The sequence below is a fragment of the Phascolarctos cinereus genome, unplaced genomic scaffold (assembly GCF_003287225.1).
Source record: "Phascolarctos cinereus isolate Bilbo 61053 unplaced genomic scaffold, phaCin_HiC Scaffold_1;HRSCAF=81, whole genome shotgun sequence".
NCBI lineage: Eukaryota > Metazoa > Chordata > Mammalia > Diprotodontia > Phascolarctidae > Phascolarctos > Phascolarctos cinereus.
In genome coordinates this window covers 195717801-195735940 of record NW_027555514.1, presented here as the reverse complement: position 1 = coordinate 195735940, position 18140 = coordinate 195717801, and the positions used below count along the sequence as shown (strand labels likewise).

General features: G+C 38.5%; 1 protein-coding gene across 1 annotated transcript in view; it reads right to left on the bottom strand.

The window, feature by feature from the left end:
* ADIPOR2 (adiponectin receptor 2) overlaps window positions 1-18140 on the bottom strand; it is a 101778-nt gene that overhangs the window by 38903 nt on the left and 44735 nt on the right. Inside the window, 1 exon segment of the mRNA XM_078156101.1 lies at window positions 10594-10853. Coding sequence (XP_078012227.1) covers window positions 10594-10767 — 174 coding nt within the window. The 5' untranslated portion in view covers window positions 10768-10853.

Here is an 18140-nt window from a genome sequence, read left to right as displayed (position 1 = left end):
ATCCAAAACAGTACCTAAAATTATAGCAAGAGAAAGGTCCCCAACAGCTGGGAACCTGGGGCAGCTAGGTGGTGGAGAGGATAGAGTGCTGGGTCTGGAGTCAGAAAGGCTTTTTTTTTTTTTCTGGTGATGCAATTGGGTCTAAGTGACTTGCCCAGAGTCACACAGCTAGTGAGTGTTACATGTCTGAGGCTGCATTTGAACTCAGGTCCTCCTGAATCCAGGGCCAGTGCTCTATCCACTGTGCCACCTTGCTGCCCCCTGGGAAGGCTTTTCTTCCCGCAGCAGACACTAACTATGTGACCCTGGGCAAGTCACTTAATTCTGTTTGCCTCAATTTCCTCATCTGTAAAATGAGCTGGAGAAGGAAATGGCAAACTCCTTCAGTATCTTTGCCAAGAAAATTCCAGATGGGGTCATGAAGAGTCAGACATGACTGAAACAACTAAACCAAAATAATAATAATAATAACAATAAAAATAATCTGGGAACTACCTCACAAACTGACTCAAAACTCATAACTACTTCACTCAGCACCTCATCAGCCCCCATGGATTTAATTACCATCTCTATGCTGACAATCCTCAAATCTACCTCTCTGGCCTAAGCTGCTGAGCTGCAGTTTCATACCCTTCACTCCTACATGTGATGATGAATGAAAATAGAAAAAAATCATGCAACCAACCTAACTGGGTTCACCACACATTTATATTACATAACCTCAAGGGGGCCCTCACTGCTTATAGGCAGCTACGTGATTGATAGCTCTCTTATCAACTCACTATCCCACCCTCTACGGTGACTTCAAAACCTTGTCTTCCTTCTTCAAACCTCCTATGACTCACCTTTCAACTACTCTCTTAGTTGAGACCCTGGCCTCAAATTTTACAGAAAAAACTTCAGATCATTTACCATGAGCTCCCTCTTCTTCCCTTTTCATTTTATATCACTCAGATGCCTTCTGCCACTTCCTCTTCCTTCACCCCTATCTGACATAAAAAAGTAGTCTTACTCCTTAACAAGGTTAATCCCTCTACCTGCACAAGCAATCCTATCTCATCTCCTTCAACAGATTGCTCCCTGTCAACCCCATTCTCTCACTTATTTTCAATCTCTCCCTGTCTACCGGATCCTTCCCTACTGCCTATAAACATGTCCATGTCTCCCCTATCCTGAAAACATTCTCACTTGATCTTTCTGTCCCCGCTATGATCCTGTATCTCTTCTGTCCTTTGCAGCTAAACTCTTAAGAAGCCATCTACAATAGGTGTCTCCACTTCCTCTCTTCTTAACCCCGCTTCTGACCTCATCATCCCACTGGAAGCCTCTCTCCATGATCTCTCAATTGCCTTTTTTTTTTTCACCTCTCACTAGCCTCTGACTGCTGATCATCCTCTTCTCTCGATATTCCCTTCTCTTTAGGTCTTCAGAATAGTACTCTTTCTTTGTCTCTTCTGCAGGATCCTCATCCAGGTCACAGCATCTAACCTTAGGTGCCCCACAAGACTGTGTCCTGGGCCCTCTTCTCTTTTTCCTCTATACTACTTGGTGATCTCTTTAGTTCTCTTGGATCTCTCTCTCAATCCCACCCACCCACCCCTTAACCAAGCTGTTGACAAGGCCTATGGATTTCACTTGTGTAACATTTCTTAAACAGGCCCCCTTTTCTCCTTTGATATTGCCACTACCCCGGTGACTCTCATCAACTCAGGATTAGACAACTGCAATAACCTGCCTCAAGTTTCTACCCACTCCAATCCATTTTCTATTCAGTTACCAGTGACTGTCCTAAAGCTCACATCTGACCATGTCACCTCATTACTTAATAAACTCCAGTGGCTCCCTATCACTTCTAGGACCAAATACAAAAATCTTCTGTTTGGCCTGTAAAGCCCTTCATAACCTTGCCTCCCCACCCCCAAACTCCACCCCACCTTTGCAGGGTGAATATTTACAACTCAGAAATCAGAAAATCAGGGCTTACTTTATTGTTTTGTCAGTTGTTTACTCTAGACTTGAGGTGATGGAGAAAATGATGCAGAGTACACTTAAAAGTGTATTGTTGTTGTTCATTTTTTAGTCGTATTTGATTCTTCCTGATCCCATTTGGGGTTTTCTTGGCAATGAGACTTAAGTGGTTTGTCATTTCCTTCTCCAGCTCTTCTTACATATGAGGAAACTGAGGCAAACAGGGTTAAGTGACTTACCCAGGGTCACAGAGCTAGTAAATGAAGCCAAATTTAAACTCAGGAAGATAATTTTCCTGGTGCCAGGTCTAGTACTCTATCCACTGCATCACCTAGAAGTGTATACAACATACATTTGGGGGGGTAGAAGGGAATCTTGTTTTTAAACATTTCTGCACACACCCCTGCCTGTATCCCATTGAGATCAGAGCCATTAGTCAAGAGAGTACGACAGCAGATGTAAAGAAGTGACTTGGTAACTCCCATCAAGGAGTTTTTTTTAAGCCCCAGACTTTTCCTATCACTGGGCCTAGAAGAAGGGTGATTTCCCGAAGCTGTGGATAGGCAACCCTTCATCAGCAAAAAGCTGGGATGGGTGAAGAAGTTCAAATAACAGCCTGATGAATCAGTGAAACAGTGGCTGCAGAGGGTGTTGTCTAATGGAGCCAATGTAGAGACTATGTAGAGAGCAGAATTCCAAAGGCTTTGGGAAATCTCAGGTACAGACCAGAAGGCATCTCAAACTCACCAACTTCAAAACAGAACTCATTACTTTCCCCACCAAAAAAATCACTCACTTTTCTCAACTTTCCAATTACTGTTGAACATATCACCAATCTTCCCAGTTACCCAGACTCAAAGTCACAATGTCATCTTTAATAATTCTTGTCTAGTTCCCTTTTCTCCACTCACACAGCTGTCACCCCTGTTCAGATACTTCTCATCTCTCTCCTGGATAATATCTTCCCCACTCGAATCCAACTTCCATGCAGTTGCCAAAATGATTTACCTAAAGCCAGGGTCTGATATTACCACCTCCTTCCCCCAGTAAACTCCAATGGCTCCCTACTCCTCAAAAATCAAATGCAAAATCCTGTTTGGCATTTAAAGCCCTTCACAGTTTGGTTTCTTCTAACCTTCCTAATCTTTTTAAACTTTACCTGTCTTCACAAACTCTACAAACCAGCTACATTGGCCTATTCACTGCTCCTGACACACCAACATTCCATCTCCTATCTTTGTACCTTTACACTGGTTGTCTCCCTTGCCTGGAATGCTCTTCCTCCCTCATCTCAGCTTCCCAGCTTCCTCCAAGATTCAACTCAAATGTCACCTTCTGATGGAGGCCTTAACTGGTTCCCCTCCCCCAATATTACTTTCCCTTTACACAGCATATAACTTGTACATACATAGTTTTCTGCATGTTATTTCTCCCTTTAGAATGTGAGCTCCTTGGTCTGAGACCATGATTTTGCCTGTTTATATATACAGAGCTTAACAGTGGCTGACTCACAGTAAATGCTTATTGAACACTTGTTGACTGACTGAACTAGACACTGGTCTACATTATACTAATTAATATCTTTGTCACAAGTTTCTTTATATTCCCTCCTCCATAGAGCTGCCAAAGCAATATTTTTCGCTGTAGGTCTGACCATGTCACCCTCCTACTCAATAAACCCTAATTCCCTCTACAATCAAATATAAAGCCCTCTGGTATTTAAAGCACTTCACACAACCCTTTTCAAGTCTCTAAACATATTATTCCCCTCCACACACTCCCAGCCAAATCAGTCTACTTGCTATTGTTTCCCATAAACAACACTCCATCTCTTGCCTCCATAACTTTGCAGTCTGTTCCCCAAATCAGGAATTCCCTCCCTCCTCACCTGCACCTCACTTTAAAATCCTTTTCTATTTTCAAGATTCAAATCAAATGCCACCTTCTATAGGAGGCCTTTCTCCTTCCTCTTCTGTCCCATCCTACCTGCCCTGAAGTACCTTCCCTTTAAGGATACTTTATATTTATGCACGAATCATTCAGAAATGTACATATATGTATGTGTGTGTCTCTCTCTCTATGCATATGCACATATATATGTACTAAATTATGTGCTAAATGTTAGGAATGCAAAGAAAAAGCAAAAACCATCCCTGACCTGAAGTAGCTTACATTATAAAAAGAGGGAAAATTACATATAAATGCAGAGTGGATGGAAGTTAACCTTAGAAGAGAAACTTTAATATATTTCATATATACACACATACACACACACACACACACACACACACACACGCATATACACAGGCATGTACATATATACATGTCTCATTAAAATGTTAAGTTCCTTGAGGACAGGGGCTATTTTTTTCTTTTTCTTTGAATCCCTCATACTTATCAAAGTGTGTGAGCACATAATTAGTGTTTAAAATATGCTTTCTGATTGACTGTAGATTGATTGTAAATGATTGCTCAGTTACACAGCTAGCAAGTATAAGAAGCAGAATCTTACTACCCTGAAAACCAAAGACATCAAAAGTGACATCAGTGATGGAGTACTAGATTAGGGGATGGAAAGATTTACATTTGAATCCTGCCTAAAATATTTTACTATCTATTGACTCTGGGCAAAGTCACTTAACTCAAACCTCACTAGAAGGCAAAAAAATAAGTTACAAAAGGTAACATCTTATAGCATATAGTTCACAAATCTGTATGATTCTAGAGATGCATCAATCTACCAAAACTGTGTCACAAAATCATTTATCGGAAACCAAGAAATATACTTAGATTCTAAACCACACACTTCTATTTAAGAAGTGCGTGTGTGTGTGTGTGTGTGTGTGTGTGTGTGTGTATATGTACACATACATGCACGCATACACACACAATTTTTCCCTCCCCACTGTCTCACCTATAAGTGATAAACAGGGAAAAAAAGCAGTTCAGCAATCAATCAAGTTCAATAGTATAGTCAGGGTTCCTCCATAGTCAGAGTTCCCCCACCTCTGCAAAGAAGGGAAAGAGGTATACTCTCCTATTTCTTTTTCAGTTAGGCTACAACGTTCTAAAAACGATTTAATTAATCAGTAAATTGGCAGTTGCTAACCAGAAAACCCCACAAAACCATTTACAAATTCCTCTACCTGGCAGAACTGACATTGGAGACTGTTGTAGGACAGGATGTTAGTGGAGTTAGGGTAGCTCAAGTTTAATTCTCACATTTTTACATCATCAACTTGGGCTGTCGTAAGCCACAACTCTGGAGCAAATCTGGGGATTCCTGAGTTAACTTTGCCCAAGGTAAATTGATCTGGGACTCAGGTATGGGGCCCTTTGGACAAGGAAGATATAACAACAGTTGTGGGATTTAGCAGGAAGCATTTCTAAGACCCTTGAGAACTTCTATACTGACTATTATTATCTGCCTTTCCCTTCCTGTGGTCAGCTTTCATCAGGGGGTTGTTAGACATATATTTTATTAAAGGAGTTATTTATCTGTACCCTCGGCCTCTCAGTGATCCATTCCACCAGACATGAACCAAAACCAGAGAAGAGGCAGACTCCAAGACAGGTCCAACATATCCATTGGTGGCAACCCTAACAAATACCACTCAGCTTCAAATTATTCATGTCACTTTGTCAGAGAACCAATTAAATAGCTAGGTTAATAGGCCTTCTCTTTTAAAAACAGGAATAATGTTAGAAGAGTTAAGGGATTTGTCAGTCCTACTATAAATCTGCTTAATTACCTTTTCTCTTAGGATCCTGAAATCTGGCCTAAGGGAATGAGAATTATAAATGGAAGGGACATGAGACAAGGGAGACGTGACTTGTCCTACTCTGGGTCCCTCCACCCTAAAATATAGGAATGCTATCATAGGACACAATGAAGGGGACAATATGAAGACACTGAGGCAGAGATAATGAGGAACAGCAGGAACCACCAAAAACGTGAATGAGGTACAGCTTTTCATGTTTCCTCATCTATAATACAAGGGAGTGGGAGAAAGGAGCATGCTTTACTTAGATCGGTAGTGTCAAACAACTTTTCCATAAGGATCACTGTGGCTACATATTGACTCAGTTTTAAAATGTAATGTTATCTATGTTTTATTGTATTTTTGTTTATTTTGTTAAATATCTCCCTATTAAATTTTAATCTGGCTCCTCCTCAATTAGGAGTGATATCTGCTACATGCCCCGCCACCTTTTTGACACATCTGCATTACATGACTTCTAAGGTCCCTTCTAGCTGTAAAAATTTCATCTACATGAAAAGACAGAGGCTGAAGGATAAGCAAAGAAAGGCTGAAAGATGCTGAAGGCAAATTTTACATCTTCATGATTTCCTTGCTTCTAAGGATCTAGAAACCAATGGTTTACAACTGGTTTTTAAACTAATCCAGCTATATTATATTATCCAGCTTGGAGAGGTTAAGTCTATGATCGTGATCTGTCCAGCACTCCGTGCCACACACAGTCTTCATAACTCTCACATCCTGTCTGTCTTTTCTCTTTATAATGACATGGTTATGCCAATATTAAATGCCAATGTTTGCTGTGAGGCTGCATCCACAAAGTTTTATTGTGTTCAGGTAAATGAAAGACAGTGTTGGTGATGAGAAGGTCATGAGATGTACAGGTCTTCAGTAGTAAGTGACTTTGGTGTTGCTGTTTCCAATTCCATTCCTCCCAAAGGCTCCCTGCCACTTGTCTGGTAGTCTGTGACTACTCTTGCATTAAAGCCACCCAGAATTATAAGCTTGTCCTCTTTCAGTACATTGATGATGAAAGTCTCCAGGTCTTCATAAAATTTTTCCTTGACCTCAGGAGGATTCACCACGGTGGAAGCATACATACTGATGATGATGGTGTGGTACTTTCTTGCAAGCAGCAATCACATTGTCATAAGCCTTTCATTTACTCCTTTTGGAAGGCATACAAGCTTACTGACTAAATTAGTTTTGATTGCAAAACCTACACCAGCTTCACAGAGCTTCCCTTCACCACTCCAGAAAAAGGTGTATCCAGCTGCAACTTCGGTAACTTGGCCTTCACTTGCCAGCCTTGTTTTTCACTCAGGGCTGCTATCTGGATGCGATACCTGCTGAGTTCTCTTGCAACAAGAGCTGTTCACCTTTCAGGTCTACTGAATTTTCTGTTGTCCATAAGCATGCATACATTCCACATACCAATGTTGAATAGTAGAATTATTCTTGGAAAAGTTTTTGTACTTTTTTTCTGCTTCTGCTGCAGGGTAGGATCCCCATCTGCCATGGTAAGCAGACACGGTTGGGTTAGGTGAAGCAGATAATTTTTAGGGCATATTTTCTAGCCCCTTCCTCACACCAAAAAGGGAACAGTACAGTTTTTACACAAGGCTGCTCAGACACCCAGGGGGTTGCTGAATCCCACTGCTGCTTCAGTCCAGTGAGAAAACAACCCTATATTCTGGGCTGCCTGTGTGCAGGATTGTAACTACAACTTCCAGTGTATCCATACCTGCTGCTTCATCACTTGTCCATCACCTGAGGGTTCTCTGAGGTAGGTAAAAATTGTAAGGGTGATATCTTTTGACTTAAATTGGATTTAAGTATGCCAGAACTGTACAAGCGGTTGGCCTCACTCTCTATCAGGGTCATTGAAGTCCAGTGGCAAGACAAAAGTCAACAACTGGGCAATGGCCCAGGATGCAGTGGGCCTGAATGGGTTGGGAAGATAAGAAGCCAGTAGAGGGGACAGAGAAGGATTAATCAGAAAGGCAACAGAAGCAGCAGAATGTGAAGTCATTGAGCCAAACAGAAGAGAAAGTAATTAATGGGAAGGAATTGCCAGAGAATAAAGGGGAAAAACAACCAAGATGGTCAGGCAGTAAAAAGTAAAGGATGAAAGCTGGAGGTAGTTTGTGGAACCTGAAGGGAGTAGAAAAGATTTTGAACATCTACTGTGGGAAACTTGGGAGAGGGAATCAATAAGAATAAGAGTAAAAAGATTACAAGGACCCAGCTGAAGTTATGTACCATAAATTTGGAGTGGTTATATATAGTCCAATTTTGTGATTTTATCCAAAAAGGCTCCTCTAATAAGACTGAGGGAATGGGGAGAATGAATGGTTAAGTTTACATAGGTTAAAGATTAGCAGGTCAAGAACAAAGCAAAATCAGGGAAACAAGGGGTTCTAGGGTAGTAGTTGGTGAAAAATCAAAGTAGCTGACAACAGGCTCAGGTCTGGAAATAGAAGATGAGTGAAGCCAGAGTAGGGAAGATAGACTGGATAAATACAGATGAGTCAAAGGATCACAGATAACAAAGAAAAAGAGAAAGATTTACACATCAAGTACCCATAAGTCTAAAGGAAGAACATAGCACAGTGGATAACACACACAGCGTCTGCCCGACAAATGTCTGCTGAATGGAATTTTACTACATGCTACAAACCAGGTAGATTTAAGTGACTGAACACTTAAGAGTGACTTGTTGTTATCAACTGACTCTCACTTACGATGCTATGATATTATAATCACCAGTCACGTACAACAGCAAAGACCAACACTTACTACAGTTTAATAGAAGAGAACACTGGCCTGTAAGTTTAGAAACCTGAGCTGTTCTAACACATGCTGTAAAGCAAGTTACTTTGCTTCTGTTTAGCTAATGCATAGGCATATTTTGTAGGCACTTAGTAAATGTTTAATGATTAAATGAAATAATTTACATGAAGCACTGAGTTTCTTGAAAGACAACAAATAGATGAATACTAATAATATCATTTTGAATTTAGTACTAACATGGATTTCAACATAGAAGCTTTGCTAAAAAGGCAGAAGGAAAAGGACACCAGTTTTAGCATCAACAGAAACAGGTTGAAATTCCAGATCTACTCCTTACTCTTTATATGATACTAGGCAAGTCATGTCACTTCTCTGAGCCTCCTTCAATTTGCCCATCTATAAACTAAGGGCAGGGAACTTAATGACCTCTGAGTTCTCTTCCAGTTCTGAATCTCTAGTCATCTATATTGACCTATCACAGTTGTGCTGAAATGGAAATACTTATAAAAATGCTTCCAAATGGCAAAAACTTTTCTCTGCCAGTTAACACAACTTCATTAAAAATAAAAGAACGGCATATTTCCTTAATTTTCTCACAGATCTCGGTCTACCTGAACAACTTTCAGGGTTTCAAGAAAGCAAACAAAATATATCAAGTATTTAAAATTAATGCAGAGTTAAACATCACTCTTTACCATGCAGAATGATACTGCTAAAGGCACTTTGCTAAGTACAAAGGACTCATTAAAGAAACAGTTATACTCACACACATCTTCTTTCCAAACTATCTCACATCTAGCAACCTGCTCCCGTATTTATGTGGTCATCCTTCTGAGGGTGACCTTAACCTACATACCAGAATAGAAGGAAATAACAGGCCCTACATGTCTGTCAACCCTCCTCTGAGGATTAACTTCAAGGCCTTATTTTGTCACACTACTTAAAGACAGTTAAGATATTCCATAACTTGTGGTCCTGGGGAAAGAGTACCTGATGTGGAGTTGGAAGACCGTAATTCAAATTCTGGAATTGTTGATTACTACCTCTGTGACACAGAACAAATCACTTAACTCTCCAGAACCTCAGATTTGTTATAACTGTAAAATAAGGATGCCCTCTGAGGTCCCTTCCAGCTCAAAATCTATGATTTATCTGTCCACTGTGTGCCTTAAACAGACATCCCACTAACACGTTCTACTGAAGTGATACCAAGAACAAGTTTAGGGCTTCAGTTCAGCTTTCTTGGCTTGTTATTATAGTCTAACATGCCATTAGTTCCCTGAAATGTTTACACAATTTCTAAAGGGAGAAAAGTCTTTAAAATCCAAACCAACAAGATACTAAGAAAGATGAAGTCTACTCTATGACCAATAGTAACAGTCCAGAGATGGACAGTTACTTGTTATGCTTCATTTTCAGTGTATACTTTGCTTTGATAGTATCAGAGTGCATAAGAACATAAATAAAATGAAACAGATAAACTATTTACAAAATTAAATTCCTCCTACTATTCTCACATTTACAACTTTTTGTTTTGCTCTAATTGTGGCTTGTCTAAAACTGCTCTTTCCCTTTGGCAGACAGAAGTGAATCTCACAAAGCAATTCTGCTTTCTAAATTGTACTGACACCAAGATAAGGCCAGGAAACAAGTTTGATAGCTAGAACTATCCCCAGCATTTCTACAAAAAGTCTATATAAACATTGTAACCAAAACAAGGGCAAGAGGGGAAGACTGGTTACTGTGAAAAAGTATTTTTACTATTACAGCCAACCACCTTTACAATTTACATTCTAATTTGCCCTAGCTCATCATGATATGAGTTCAGCTTCAATTTCCCCCTTTTATAAAGAGAAACTGAAAATGTGTTCAAAAAGGAAAAACCTACAAAAGATATTATAATGTCTAAACCAATTTATAATAGGCTAAAATGAAATCCTCCTACCCTAAAAAAGTTATAGTTATCAATGGCTTCCTCTCTACAAACAAAACCATGATCATTTTTGAAATAATCATCTTCTAAGATCCCTTACATCATTTTAATTGCAACCCTTCTGTGTCACCTACTTACTTTTTTGAAGTGGGAACAGGGAACGGATGCCACTAAAAGGGGCCCCAGATCTTCTCCTTGATCGTTATCATTATGACCTTTTCCTGAAACATCAGATTGGAAACCTTTTCTGAGCCTTGTAACTGGCTCCGGAGTACTGTTGCACCCCAATACGAGATCTGCTGTTTCGTTCATGGGATACCAGGGTCTTTTTTGCAAAGATGTTTCTCCTTCTGTTCCCTCTTCTGGGAAGATGTTCTCTCAAAATAGTCGTGCAGCCCCTAAGGAAAAGAAAATTTACATAAAATTTAGAAGTAAAAAACTATTTAATGAAAACATAAAAAGAGAGAGAAAGGAGAAAGTAAAGGAAGAATTTGAGAAATTAAAATAAAATGCAAGTTTAGTCACAGTAGCAAGACGGGCATGACAATGAAATCTTAGAATGTTCCAGGGTAATTAAATTTTGCAGTTATTTCCTAAATATTTCCGTATTGTGGTATAGTCAAAAAAGTGCTGGATTTTGAATCAGGAAACCTGAATAAGAGTTCCAATTTTAACTAATCATTTGATACTACTAGTGACAACCTCCATAAATCTGTTTCTTCACATAAAAAAGGGAGAAAGGGGACAAACATACTCCTGATAATTATATTATAAGGCAAAGTGCTTTGAAAATCTTAAAATATTACAGAAATAGAATTATTATTATGAATCACAAAATCCTTTAACAACATAATAAATAAGTAAATGAGAGTATTTAATGAGAATTACTATGTGCCAAGTACTCTGACAGATATGGGGATGTAAATATAAAAACAAAGATATTCCCTGCCCTCAAGGTTACAGTCTAATGAAAGAGAGCTTCCTGTCCCCTCTGACTGGAGGGCTGGAGGATGGAGTACTAAATTCCTCCCAAAGCTTTCCTTTGTAGAGGGCAAAAATTGGACTGCCAACTCATTCCACTTCCCATTTGCAGCTCTGCCTAGTTTCAACTCTATACAACAAGACGACCCTGGGCAGGTTAGCTCCTGGTGTCTCTTTTCCCTCCCCAGCTTTCGAAGCTTCTTTTTATTTGCTGTCTTCTCCTATTAGATTGTAATCTCCTTGAGGGCAGGTAATGTCTTTCTTCTTTCATATTTGTCCCAGCATTTAGCACAGTGTACATAGTATATAACAGGCACTTAAATATGGTAGCCAAGGAGGGATGCTTTAATATGGAAAAAGTTATGAGGATGGTGAATGGGGCCATAGAAGAGTAAATCTGACCCACCCCATAAAATAAATGCTTGCTGAATGGCCCCATTCAGGGGGTAATAGTAAAATAACTAGAAGGGGGAAATGATGCCCATTTTTGGAGGAATGGCTAAATAAACTGTGGTACAGTAATTAACTTTCAAAGTGATATCCTTACTATGCCCAAAGAGCTATAAAAATGTGCATACCCTTTGACCCAGAAATAACACTTCCGGGGCTATATCCCAAAGAGATCATAAAAATGGGAAAAGGACCCAATATACAAAAATACTTATAACAGCTCTTTCTGTGGTGGCAAAGAACTGGAAATTGAGGGGATGCCCACAAACAGGGAATGGCTGAAATGTAGGTGATGTAAAAACAAAAGATATTAAAAAAATGTATTTTGAGAGAAAAAAAAGAATGAAACTGGAAGGATAATGGACAAAAAATGTTAAGAATCTGTCTACTACAGATTGTTCTATTGTTCTATAACAAGATTCTCTAGCAATGCTATTGCAAACAAACTATTCGAACATTACAGGTTCCAATGTGCTAAAAAAAAAAAGTAGAAATGGCACTAAAGAAAACAAAGATAAGAAAAACAGCTAGATCAGACCAAGTATACACAAGAAATTCAAGCAAGAGAAAACAATTTTGAGGCCATTGGGCACCAAGGCATTAATCTCATGATATTTTACAGAGCAGAAGGTATTAGTTAGAAAGAATCATAAATAACATTACCATGGAAAAAAGAATAAAATACTGATATATTTATTTATATAAAATCTTGTTGTTCATTCAGTCATGGCAGACTCTCTGTGCCCCCTCAGACCATAATGTCCATGGGTTTTCCTGGCAAAGATACTAGAGTGATTTGCCATTCCCTTCTCCAGAGGATTAAGGCAAACAGAGATTAAGTGACTTACCCAGGGTCACACAGCTAGTGTCTGAGGCTGGATTTGAACTCAGTCCTAACACTAGGACCAGTGCTCTATCCACTGAACCACCTAGGTGCCTCCTAAACATGTATCTACCTTTTCATAAAAATTTTGTAGTGATGAGAAATATAGATAGATAGATAGACAGATAGACAGATAGATAGATAGATAGATAGATAGACAGACAGACAGACACAGAGATACACTGGAGAAGGGGGATACTTTAAGAAAATATAAGGAAAAGGACAAAACAGGGAAACATATGATTGAAAAAGACAGAAGTCCATGTGAAAGATTTCCTACAGAAGGTTAACATGCACTTGTTTTCAGGTGACATTCTGATTACACCAAAGCTCAAACAATGCAAAGCTTCCCAAAACAGACCTATAAACACATTAAAAAAAATGACCTAGCAATTTACAAGGCAAAACCAAGCAGATAAAAATAGTCTGCTGCCCCAACAAGATGCAATAAAACAGCAGCAGCACAGCATAATGGATAAAAGGATGGCCTTGGAGTTAATTAGACCAGCACATTCCTTACTAGCTATATGAATTTAGGGAAGTCACTTTATCTCCTAGTGCCCCAGATAACTCAGACTATAAACTACAGATGAGTTGAGAATCTAGATGAGTGGAGGGAGTTTCTATTCTAAATGAAAGGTATTAAACACCTGATCCATAACATTCTGGAGTACAGCTGCAACCAGATGGAAGTATAATTGGGAAATATTAACAAAATAAATCAAAATACTACATAGATATTACATTTTCAAACTAAAAATCAAAATTTTCTTTGTACTTTTATGACTATGAAAATGAGTAATTGATTACTATGTTTTACTCATTCTTATTTGTTAGCATTGATTAGCATGGTGATGGTTGAACTTACTTCAGTTTCACCATTTGGCCAATTCTGATTTTTAAGAAGTTATTTCCTGCAGCATTTTTTGGTGCCTTTTTTAGTAATCTGTTAGTTCTCTTTTCATAATTTTCTTGCATATCTCTTATTTCTTTTCCCAATTTTTCCTCTACTGCTCATACATGGTTTTTAAATTCATTTTTTGCTCTTTTTTAAATATCTTTCTTAGCTCTTCTAGGAATGCTTGTTGGGCTTCTGTCCAATTTGCATTTTCCTTTGAGGCTTTGCTTCTTGATGTTTTCAAGTCCTTCTTCTGAGTTTATATCTTGAGTTCCCCTGTCACCACAGTAGCTTTTTGTAGTCAAGTTCTATTTTTGTTGTTTGCTCATTTTTCCAGCCTACTTTCTTGATTTTGGACTTTATGTTAAGAGTTGAGCTCTGCTCGTCTCTGAGGCTATCTGGCTTGAGCTTCTGTCTTTTATGTCCTTCTACTTTCACAGCTCAATCTGAAGGCCTGTAAATTTTTGTTGATTCCAAAGTAGTGTTACGCAGGGGGAGGTCTCTTCATTGCCCTCCAAGTCTGTACTCTGCTCCTTACACTGGTATGCCCCCTGTTCCCTCGCAAATGCAACTGCTCCTCTCTGCTCTGGAACTGAATAATGGGTGACAAGAGCTGCTAGATAGTGCCTATTTTTGCTCTCAGTGCTAGACAAGGGACCCCAGGATCTCCTTCTGCACAGGTTTTCAGTCCCCTCATTGTCCATGGGTTGCTCCTCCCAGCTGCTAGAGTTGGGTGCCACTTCTGTTGCTGTGTTGTGCTCTTGCTCAGCTCCTACCCCAATACCTACAAACTTCTCTATCTTCCTAAGCTGCCTAGGGGGTCAGAAAATTGACTCTCTATGACTTTTTTCTTGGCTTTCCAGCTCAGAATTCAATTTGGCACATTTTCTTTTTTTATTTTTTGTTTTGTTTTTTTGGTGAGGCAATTGGGGTTAAGTGACTTGCCCAGGGTCACACAGCTAGTGAGTGTCAAGTGTCTGAGGCCAGATTTGAACTCAGATCCTCCTGACTACAGGGCTGGTGCTCTATTTACTGTGCCACCTAGCTGCCCCTGGCACATTTTCTAGGTCATTGTGGAAGAAGTTTTAGGGGAACTGAAGCAAAGCTGTTACCTCTTACTCCACCATCTTGACTCCACCCTTAATGGATTTTAAAAGAACAATTTTCTATTCTCAAATATATAGTTATTATTAGTAATTTTGGAGAAGGAAAAAGATAAAAGGTGAGGAGGTGGTCTGCACAGTAATTTAGTGTCAACTATGAGGAAGCTCAGAGCAGGGTGTGTAGAGATAGGAATCACAGCTTAGCACAAGCAGCAGTAGTCAGAACCTTACACACAAGCATCAGAGCAAAATGGCAGAACAATCCTTGATGTCTCAGTTCACAGTCAAGCTCCTGTCTGCAAATAACAATCTATTTTTGGTGGAAAATGCAGGGGAAAAATGTATTACAAAAGTTTATTATAAAGAATTTCATGATATTTTTAGCATTTGAAAGGTAAAAGGTAAAAAAGTAGACATGTGTATTTTCCTTTGCATATAGCTGTTATAATGGTGTTATAAATTATATATTTTCTGATAAATGTTGGAGAAGATGTGGAAAAATTGGAACACTAATGCATTGTTGGTGGAGTTGTCAAATGATCCAACCATTCTGGAGAGCAATTTGGAACTATGCCCAAAGGGCTATAAAAATATGCATACCCTTTGACCCAACAATAGCACTTCTAGGGTTATATCCCAGAGAGATCATACAAATGGGAAAAGGTCCCACAGGTACAAAAAATATTTATAGCAGCTCTTTTTATGGTGGCAAAGAATTTAAAATTAAGAGGATGCCCATCAATTGGGGAATGGCTGAACAAGTGGTGGTATATAAATGTAATGGAATTCTATTGTGCTATAAGAAATGATGAACAGGCTAACTTCAGAAAAACCTGTAAAGACTTACATGGTCTGATGCTGAGTGAAGTGAGCAGAACCAGGAGAACACAGTACACAGTAACAGCCACATTGTGCAATAACTAATACTGATAGACTTAACCCTTCAGTAATACAAGGATCTAAGACATCTCCAGAGGCCTCATGATGGAAAATGCTATCCACAAAGAAGAAAGAACTATGGAGTTTGAATGCAGACCGAAACATAGTATTTGCTATTTTTTTTTCTTCTGTTGTGTTCTGGTTCCTCCTATTGGTTATAATTCTTACTTACAACATCAATAATGTGGAAATATGTTTAATAGCAATGTACATGTGTAGCCTATATCAGATTGTGTGCTGTCTTGGAGAGGTAGGTGGAAATGTAGGGGGAGAAAAATTTAAAACTCAAAAGCTTATGGAAGTGATTGTAGATAATTCAAAATTAATTAAAAATTTAAAAATTAGTATTTTCATTTGACTAAGGACCTTGTGGTACATTATTATGTATTAATATTATGTATTTTCATTTGACCTAATTAATTATGTATTTTCATTTGACCTAAGGACCTTGTGGTACACTAAACATTTTGCCATGCTATCCATTTCTGTGCCCTTGTTCAATACTGAAGCATTCATGGATTAGGAAAAGTATCACAGTGTTGGCAAGCAAATCTTTGAAGTTCATATAGAAACTAAGCAGCTGGGAGACTATTATTTCTGAGAACATAAAAGAAGTCAAAAGTGATAAGCATAGGGGAAGCTAGGTGGCACAGTGGATAACGCACAGGTCTTGGAGTCAGGTGGACCTGAGTTCAAATTTCACCTCAGGCACTTACTAGCTGTGTGACTCTGGGCAAGTCACTTAACCCTCATAGCCTTAAAAAAAAAAAGTCTTTTAGGGACAGCTAGGTGGCACAGTGGATAGAGCACCAGCCCTGGAATCAGGAGGGCCTGAGTTCAAATCCAGCCTCAGACACTTGATATTTACTAGCTGTGTCACTTAACCTGGACTGCCTCTCCAAAAAAAAAAAGTGATAAGCACTCAAAGAAGAGTAATCCTCTTCTCCAATTGCTGCTCTCCTCCTACTACATTCAGTTTCTCTTAACCACGTGGAAGTGACTATCATATTCTGAAATTCACACCCCATTAATAGGCTAGTGGGCAAAGGCTAAATGGCAAGAAAATTAATTGCACCCCAATGTTCTTTTAAGCACAGTTTGCCTGGTTGATCTATAGGTTTTGACTGCGTACCAGTGAAATTCAATGGGTTAAAAGGAAGGCAGGAAATGATATGTTGTTGCTTTCATATTCAACAAGACTTTTCTATAGCTAACAGAAGTTAAAAGAAAGAAGAGTCTTAACTGAAACTTATGAAATAAGGCATAAGAAAATTATAAATGAGTTTATCACTAGAAACATAAAATTATAAATTATTTGTTTTTAAATTTATTTAATTTTTATTTTCTAGGAAGGGTATAAAGCATATCACATTATAAAAAGCAGTAAGAAAGATTCATACAAGAACATAATTTTTTAGACAAAATGGGAGCTATATTACTTCTTTTCTAAAGTAAAAAATGAAATTTCATGTTTAATTTGTAAACACAGTATTAGTATCTCCAAGGAATATAATTTAACACACCACTATGAAATACACAATTGTGAACATGACCAATCTTTTTGAAAAGAAAAGATAAATGTGAAATCTGAACTTCAAAAACAAACCAAAAAAAATTTACAAAAATCCATGAAGATAGCATGAGTAATCAAAACTAGTTATGTTATTTCAAAACTCAAGTATTTTAGTGAAGGTGAATTTGCAAAGGAGTATATGGTTAAAATGGCAGCTAGGTGGTGCAGTGGATAGAGGCCTGGGCCTGGAGTCATGAATACTTGAGTTCAAATTCGGCTTTAGACACTTATCAGCTGTGTGACCCCAGGCAAGTCATTTAACCCTGTTTGCCTCAGTTTCCTCATCCGTAAAATGAAGTGGAGAAGGAAATGGAAAACCATACTAGTATCTTTACCAAGAAAACTCCAAATGGGGTCACAAAGAGTCAGGCACGAATGAAAAGACTTGAGTAACACATGCTAAAAGCCACTGAAATTCTTGATCCTGAAAGTTAAAGCTTTTCAGCATATTTCATCATTATGAAATAATGCTATAGGAGGAATTAATGAAATTGCTGTTGACATCAGTGGAAAACTTGAAATTGGAAAACTGACTCTTTCAATTGTGGTCAATGAAAAGTAAAGCTATTAGTAGACTGGCTCAAGTAGCCATATTTATTCACGCATGTGATGAAAATCTTACTGTGAGTGAGGAATTAGTTGATATTCTTTCTCTTAATGATACAACAGGTGAAGATATTTTTACAGAAATATATGAACTTTTAGAAAAGTATAGTGTTCCATTAATAAAACAAGCGTGTTTATGTGTGTGTGTGTGTGTGTGTGTGTGTGTGTGTGTGTGTCTGTCTGTCTGTCTGTCTGTAGATGGTGCAGCAGTGATGACAGGACAAATGGACTTGTAACCAAAATTACTGGTTA